This window comes from Helianthus annuus, chromosome 6, assembly GCF_002127325.2.
Source record: "Helianthus annuus cultivar XRQ/B chromosome 6, HanXRQr2.0-SUNRISE, whole genome shotgun sequence".
NCBI lineage: Eukaryota > Viridiplantae > Streptophyta > Magnoliopsida > Asterales > Asteraceae > Helianthus > Helianthus annuus.
Window position 1 is genome coordinate 115,342,668 of NC_035438.2, and position 9,004 is coordinate 115,351,671.

A 9,004-nucleotide genomic window follows, 5' to 3' on the forward strand; every position below is an offset into this window, starting at 1 on the left:
CCATGTTCCCCAACATGTTGCAAGAAAAATAGTTTGAACATAGTCTTTTTTCTGCGCTTCGATCGCCGAGCTTTTATGAAACTCCAGCAAGTCTTTCATGGTGAAAGCAAAAACTTGCATATTCATGTACTTCATTATAATCGTTTTATTTATATCTATAATAATAATAATAATAATAATTAATTAATTAAAAGAAATTGGGTGTTCTAAAAATCTACTCTTTCAAGACGCCAACTCTATGGATCTGCCTTGTGCATAATTGTTGGGAGACGTGCCCTATTTAATCCCTACAAGTCGACCATGACTCCTTTACTAACACCATGACCAGATCCAACCTGTTTTGGTCTAGAGCATCCACAATATGGGTGTTCTACAAACCTTCACAAATCTCATCAGATTTTCAAACTTAGATTTTTTGCATATTGTACAAACCTTCACTTCACAAGACAATTGCATATTTCTCTTTATAAACCTTCTTAATTGCATATTTACCCAACTCTAAATTAAAATTGCGTATGTCCCCTTCCTTAATTAAAAGAAATACAAATTTACCCATTTTGTTTTATCTTATAAAAAATAAATTATATAAAGACTATTTTACCCTTACTTTTACTAAAACTTTAAAAATTACACATCTACTCAATTTTCAATAGGGTAAATTGTATAAACTATTTTACACTTGGTTGTTTTTTTCGTTTCTTGTGTTTTAACTAGGTTATTCTTTTCTTTCTTTTGTTATTTTTTCCGTTATATAACGAGCTTTCGGTGTTGTAAGTGATAAGGATCGAATGCACAAATCGCATCATAACAACATTAACATAAGGATAATGGATTTTATTTCGTTCATAGGTAAGAAACATGCCAAACTCCTTAAACCTGCAACTCCTTTCTCAATTTCTTCCCCAAAATTTCTTGGCCTAAAAACTGAAAATTGTTAAGAGTATAGGTGTGCAAAATAGCTTTATTATTACAATTTAAATATTTTTATTACTATAAATAAGTAACAAAAATATACAATACAATTTGTACATTGTGTTTTGGGACTTTTTCAAAAAAAAAAAAAAAACTTGATTTTTTACTTTTAATCCAAAGGTTTTTACCTTTTGCAAATTTAACCCTACATAATTTGTTTTTTTAACTTTAACCCAAAACTTTTCATTATTTGAAATTTAACTTCACAACTTTTGTCACTTATACTTTTCATCTTTCGCAAATTTTCGTTTTACATATGGTTCTAAATTTTTCGAGTTAATACGACATAACGTACGACTGTGGTTCAACTTTTTTATGTTTTGTTTCAAATTTTGCAAGTTAACACGGCGCAACGTGCATATGCTGTTCAACGTTTTTACCTCTATTTTTCCATGTTTGACAGGTGTGTCGCAACACGCAGATCCTAGGTCGAGTCAGTGTTGATGGTCGATGATGGTTGTGTGACATTAGTACTATTTGACACCGTTTTACGCCCCGCCGCAACGCGGGGTGTGCTTTGGAGGTTTCTCAAAGAAAAAATGGTTATGCATATGGTTGTTGTAACCTTGGCTTTTGGGGTTTTCCAAAAAAAAAATTGATTTTTTTACATCTCACCCAAAAGTATTTCATAAATTACTTTTAACCCAAAACTTTTTATCTTTTAAAATCTATTCTCACAACTTTTTCTACTTTCAACTTTGGTCCTTTATAGTTTTCATTTTCCGCAAATTTTTCGCTTTATGCTTGGTTCTAAATTTTGTGACTTAACACATCGCAACGTGCGTCTTTGGTTTAACATTTTTACGTTTCGTTCTAAATTTTGCGAGTTAACACGACGCAACGTGCGTGTGTGGATAAACGTTTTTACATCGTCTATTTTTTTCACGTTTGACAGGTTTAACACAACGTGCGGGTCCTAGATTGACTTAGTTATAACTAAAGAATCCTCGCACGCAATTCTAGTCTAATCTAATTTTTCAATGCCCTAATTAACACCCTTAGATCTAATCGATCACCCAACAAGCCCCGACCCAAAAATCACAACCAAAAGAGTAATTATTCAAACAATTTTCCTAGTCAATATCAAAACTATCTGGGTCTTCAAGAGGTATCCTATCCAATTCAGACAATCGCTAAAAGATCCCAATCCATTCTTGAAACAATTGGGTCATCAGCAGAGCAATTATGATGCAACAAATGAAGTTTCTTGATGACAATGAGCATGTTCAGATCTTCATGACCATGAGCAGATTCAGATCTTGTGGGGTGATGAACAAGGACCAGATCGTAGCAAGTTTCAAACAATAGGGACTCATTGATCAAAATTTTCATTTGGGGGACGCGAGTTGAGAGCGGCCTCTTAACTCATTTACGCAAATTACAGTTTACTCGAGAGTTCCTTTTCTAAAAAAAAGGGAACACAAGTTTAACAGTAAACTCAACCCGTTTCATCCCGACCCAATACACCTATTTCTGTATAAATATACTGCATGCAACAAGAGGAAAATATGATAAAAAATCTCAAATATCAATTAACAAAACAAACATGTGGGATTAGGATCAAATACAAAGGATCCTAATTGTAAGAAGTGTAAGAAGGATTTATAGAGTGACAAGTGTCCAATAACCTAAAAAAACCCACTACAAAAAAAAAAAAAACCTTAAACATCCACCACCACCAAAAACCTAAACCCCCCCCCACATCACCCACCCTAATTTTTTTTTTTTTTTTTTTTTTTTTTTTTGCCGAGGGAGTGGGGGGGGGGGGTGGGTGTTTAGTTTTTTTTAGATTTTTTTTTAGGTTTTTAGGGGGTGGGGGGGTGGGGGTTAGGTTTTTTTTTGGGGAGGGGGGGTGGGGGGGGTTAGGTTTTTTTTAGGTTTTTGGGGGGTGGGGGTGGGGGGGGTGGGTTTAGGTTTTTTAGGGGTTTTTTGGTGAGGTATAGTTTTTTTTTTTGTTTTTTTTGCCGGGGGGGGGGGGTTGGGGGGTGGGGGGTTTAGGTTTTTTGGTTGGAGGGGGGGTTAGGTTTTTGGGTGGTGGTGGGGTGGGGTGGGGGTGAGTGTTTAGGTTTTTGGTGGTGATGTAATGGGTTTAGTTTTAGGTTATTGGACACTTGTCACTCTATAAATCCTTCTTACACTTCTTACAATTAGAAGCTTTTGTAGAATAACTTGACCCCAAACATGTGAACAACTAACTTTCATTCCACCGCAATCGTTTCGACTTTTGATGATTCACATATCAAGACCAAATAGTTCAAAGATAACACAATTCATTACAAATTGTTGGCAGAAATCAATTAACCCCCAAAACCGTACAAAGTCCTTCCTTGCCTCTTCAGAGCATAGACAACATCCATCGCCGTCACTGTTTTCCGGCGAGCGTGCTCCGTGTAGGTAACAGCGTCACGAATCACATTCTCCAAAAATATCTTCAGAACGCCACGTGTCTCTTCATAAATGAGACCGCTGATTCTCTTGACTCCACCTCTTCTAGCGAGCCTCCTGATGGCAGGTTTGGTGATACCCTGAATATTATCCCGGAGAACTTTCCGGTGACGCTTTGCTCCTCCCTTTCCCAGCCCCTTTCCTCCCTTTCCGCGACCAGACATTGTTGCAGTAGGAATTTGATTTGACGAAAGCTAATTGGGTTTATGATATTTTGAAAGAAATAGCTTGAATGAAATTGGGCTGTGGATTAGGGTTTATATATAAAGGGATTGATGATGGTATTGGGGGTTTTGAATTTTAAAGCGGTCAATAGGAAATGATCGACGGTGGAGATTAAAGATCCGTGTTATGTGGTTTTAACTATCGTGATGGGATTATGATAGACGGACTGGAACTTTAGTTTTGGCAAGTGGTGGATCGATGACGTGGTATTTATATTAGAAGATTTTTTAATGGCTGGAAGAAAACACTTATTTAATTTCACATACAAGTGCAAATTTTGAGACTTTATTTTTATACCAGTGCTAATACCCGTGAAGGTTAGATAAAATAATATGTTTTTGAGGTATTGACAAACAAAAATATACATTTACGATGATCATAACCAAATTCTATGAAGGAAATTTATTATGAAACTCTCACTTTTATAAAGAAAATAAAACGACCAACGTACTATTAATATAAAATTTATGATTCGGAGACCTTAGGATAATATGAGAAAAAAAGGTAAAATAATACACATGGTTTCAAACATAATCTTATGTGAAAGTGAAGTTGCAAGTTTGTGAACAAATGTTATACCACTTATTATTTCTATTGCGATTAAATCACTCAAATTAAGATGCATAGAAGTTAGACTGCAAGTTGTCGGCAATTACAATTAGTAAAATACAGAATGAATTTTTATGGTTGAACCATGCACCTACGAGGCTACAATGAGATCTGAACTCTTGTCAATAGAGTTAATACCCTCTTTCAAGAATATATGAATTTTTTTATAGTTTGTAATAAAAAAAGACACAAATCAAGTTCTTTCAAAATACATGTATTGTAGTAAGGTAACTAAGTATGTTACACACAGATAAGTTGAATAATAGCTTCATTTTCATCAACATTCTCCATCAGAAAGTGATGCATTGGTTGTATCTTAAAGACCATCGTCACCAACACAGGTAATTATGCAATCAAGAGCCACCAACACGTGTTGTAATAGAGATCAAACTTCAGAGATTAGCATCATGACCAAAAATAAATACAAACCCCCTATAACTCATAACAAAAAAAAACACATACACACACACACACAAACTCACTGATGCACAATGAAGAAAAAAACCCACATATCATCTTACATAACAAAATCGTCGATTTGCCGTTGACGTTTACCCCTACCACCATCATCGGTGAACTTTGTCGGTAGGACAATCAAAAAGCGTTGGTGTCATCGAAACCCAAAAGCCCTGTCGGCGGCGGTGGCGGATCAGACCACTGTCGCTTGAATCATCCTTAAGACTTTGCGCCTCATGTCCCATCCTGGTACATGCATAATTCACAACGATATGTCATATGTGCAACCATGTACGACTGTATTTTCCAGCCTTACACCATTACCTAAGAATCCCATTTTGTCAGCCATATAATGTTGTATTTTGCATCCCGAAACCACTGCATAACATTCTCATTTTACTGTTGTTTGGTATAGAGAAGAAACAATTTGGGGTTGGAATTGTATTGATAAAGAATTGTATTGTTCTCCAAATTAGGGTTACAAAGAAAATGATGTTTATATAGTACACCAAGTTACATATTTAGCCTCTACACTACGACACATCATTCACTTTCCGACACTCCCCCTCAAGTTGAGTAGTGGGATCACCAATACTTAACTTGCTCAAGCAGCTACTAAAAACGTTCTCGTTGACAACTTTTGTGAGAATATCTGCGAGTTGATCTTTTGATTGTACATATGGGATCTCTATGATACCTTCCTCCAATTTCTCTTTGATGAAGTGTCGATCTACCTCCACATGTTTTGTTCGATCATGTTGGACAGGATTTTCTGAGATCTGTATAGCAGCTTTATTGTCGCAAATGATTTTGGTTGCTGTAGTAGGAAGAAAGCCAATCTCAGTTAGTAGCTTGCGAATCCACAATATATCTCTGCTAGGCCACGTGAAACCCCTCGGAATTCGGCTTCTGCACTAGATACGACGACTACCTTTTGTTTTTTACTTCTCCTGGTAATTAGATTTCCCCCGGCCATGGTGAAGTATCCTGAGGTTGACCTTCTCGTTCCTTTATCCTCTGCCCAGTCGGCGTTTGTATAAGCTTGGATTTCTAAGTGCCCATTCGATTTAAATAGTATACCATGACCTGCTGTTCCCTTGAGATACCTGATGATTCTTAATACTGCTTCCATGTGGCTCACTTGGGGCTGGTGCATAAACTGACTCACCACACCTACTGCATAAGCTATATCTAGACGAGTGTGGGATAGGTATATCAGTTTTCCCACCATTTGTTGATATCTATCCTTATCTGCTAGTTCTGATCCATCTTCCATGTGTAGGCCGTGATTAACTACCATTGGGGTGTCCGCCAGTCTGCACTCAATCATTCAGGTTTCAGCTAGCAGATCAAGGGTATATTTCTTCCGACAGATAAAAATCCCTTGTTTAGATCTTAGAACTTCAATTCCAAGAAAGTACTACAATCTTCCCAGATCTTTCATCTCGAATTCCAAAAAAGAGTTTATATCTTAACATTGACATTTCCTCTTCATCGTTTCCTGTAAGTATCATGTCATCAACGTAGATAATTAAGCAGGTCACAAGACTGCCCCTACGTTTCAAGAATATGGTATGATCAGAGTTGCTTTGTTTGAAGCCATATTTCTTCATAGCAAGGGTAAACCTTCCAAACCAAGCTCTAGGAGACTGCTTAAGCCCATACAGAGATTTCTTCAACCGACATGTTTCTCCAACCTTGAAATCCTCATTGAACCCTGGTAGAGCGTCCATATAGACCTTCTCGTTCAGTTCTCCATGAAGGAAGACATTTTTTACATCAAATTGATGAAGAGGCCAACCTTTGTTGGCAGCTATAGAAAAAAGGACTCTGATTGTATTGATCTTGGCTATTGGGGAGAAGGTTTCAGAGTACTCGATTCCATAAGTCTGAGAATAACCCTTTGCAACCAGCTGTGCTTTGTATGTTTCAATCGTGCCATCAGGTCTGTGTTTGACTGACAAAACCCACTGACATCCTACCGGTTTCTTTCCTGGTGGAAGGGTGCATTTCTCCCACGTGTTGTTCTTCTTGAGTGCTTCCATTTCAATCTCCATGGCCTTTTTCCATTCTTCAGATTTCAAGGATTCCTGTGTTGTAGATGGCATTTGTTTAGAGCACAAGGCAGCGGCAAAAGCTTTAGCTTCCTTAAACAAGTTTCCAGTGGCAATGTTTGCCACAGGGTACCTAGACCTTGGAGCCACCTTTTCTGGAGAGTATCTCTTAGGAGGAACTCCTCTATTTTCTCTTGGAGGGAGGTAATACCTTCCGGTTATCTCTGCTGCACCTGGTTCAACATTTACAATAACTGGTTCCACCTCTTCAACTTGTTCAACATCTGGTTCAACCTGTGGAGTAGGTTCCGTTGTTGTCGGTTCTATGTGTTCCCATGTTGTCTCATGGTTATAAAATGTAGAACCTCCAGGGTCCTCAGTATTTCTTACCTCAGGTATCACGTTGGATGGACTTTCTTCAGTGGTACTGTGCTCCGCAGATTGTGTGGCTGTGTTTGAAGGACCCGCAGTACTGTGATGATTTTCTGTTGTTACTTCTTCAGATGTGGGAAGTTGAGTTAGCCAACTCAGGGTGTCTATACATCCGTTCTCCCCCTGACCACTGAGTTGGGTGTCATAAAAGTATTTTGTTTCAAGAAAGTCAACGTTCATTGTCGTGAACATTTGATGAGTTTTTGGATTATAACACCGGTAACCTATTTGGTCGATCCCATAGCCGACAAATACACATTTCTCAACACATGGGCCGAGCTTGTTCCGGTTGATTTTGGGTATGTGGACAAATGTCGTACAACCGAAGATTCGAGGTTCAAGTGTAAGAGGATGGGTAATACTGGCAGACTTAGACAGAGAATCTAAGGGAGTTTTAAATTTAAGAGCTTTTGTGGGAAGCCGATTCAGGAGATACACGGAGGTTACAACTGCCTGCGGCCAGAAAGATTTAGAACCTGGGAGTCGATTAAAAGGGCTCGAGTCATTTCAAGAATAATACGGTTTTTCTGTTTGGAAACACCGTTTTGTTCGGGGGTATGAGAACACGAGGTTTGATAAATTAATCCTTTGGTTGTAAAGAATTGTTTCATGGGTGTATTGACAAATTCCCCCCCCCCATTGTCGGATCGAAGGATTTGGATTTGAGTTCGGAATTGAGTTTGAATCATAGCATAAAACGTGATAAATTTTTCGTAAACTTTGGATTTATTTTTAAAAAATATACCCATGTCATGTGAGTGCAATCATCCACGAATAGTATGAAGTACCGAAGACCCTGCCCCCCCCCCCCCATCACAGGAACAGGACCCCACACATCAGAGTGGATTAGTGAAAAGGGTGAAGCAACTTTCGTATTGCTAGGTTTGAATGGTTATCGAAGGCTTTTAGCACGAAAGCAGGTTTCACAGTCTGTTTTCCCATTTGAAGGGAAGAGTTTTGGAAACAAACAGTGCGAATAACCAACGGATGGGTGCCCCAAACGTCTATGCCATAGCCAGCCTTCCCGGTTTTCGATTCCATGTGCCAACATCACAGTACCTTGTTGAGCCACTTCATCTACATAGTATAATCCTTGGCGCTCAGTACCACGTCCAATAATCACACCGTGCAATTCAACTCTTTGGTAATATGGCTAATGGAGAGCAGTTTGTGTGATAATGATGGAACATAGAGACAGTTAGATAATTTCATAGTTGGTGAAATTTCAATAGTCCCTCCTCCTTTTACTTGCATCATTCCATTGTTTGCGGTATGGATTTGAGTTTTTTGAGGATTGGACATTGACTATATGTCCAACGGTTCAAATGCCATGGTATCAGTGGCACCAGAATCGAATATCCAAGAACTGTTTTTCCCATGATTGATTTCCATTTTTTTTGGAAATTAATGAAGAAAGGAGCCGAGGAACACTGTCACAACCCCAAATTCCACTAGCGGAGTATCACCGCAGGGATGCGTGACATGACCAGGATCAAGCCACCAATCATATTGAACAATGTATTAAAGTAAACATAAACCAACCACAATATAATTGGTGTCCCAAAAGAGATTAACCAAGTTTAAGTTATCAGCGGAAGCATAAAGTGTAAAACCAAAATATAAGTTTAAAAGTTCAAATGTTTAACATGGAACTCAACAGTCCATGTCCCACAACGACCTCTCCTTCTCGTGCAAGCTCCATCTAAGCACCTAACGACCGGCAAGGCATGTAGCAACGAATCAACAACAAAGTTGAGCGAGTTCACAGTTAGGTGTTCGTTTTAAGTTGTTTCAAAAACATAGGTTTCCTT

General features: G+C 38.3%; 1 protein-coding gene across 1 annotated transcript; it reads right to left on the reverse strand.

The window, feature by feature from the left end:
* Positions 1 to 3,152: 3,152 nt before the first annotated feature.
* LOC110865818 (histone H4) lies at positions 3,153 to 3,663 on the reverse strand. The gene has a single exon (XM_022115139.2). It carries the CDS (start codon positions 3,579 to 3,581, stop codon positions 3,270 to 3,272), a length of 312 nt encoding a protein of 103 aa, XP_021970831.1. The 5' UTR covers positions 3,582 to 3,663; the 3' UTR covers positions 3,153 to 3,269.
* Positions 3,664 to 9,004: the final 5,341 nt, after the last annotated feature.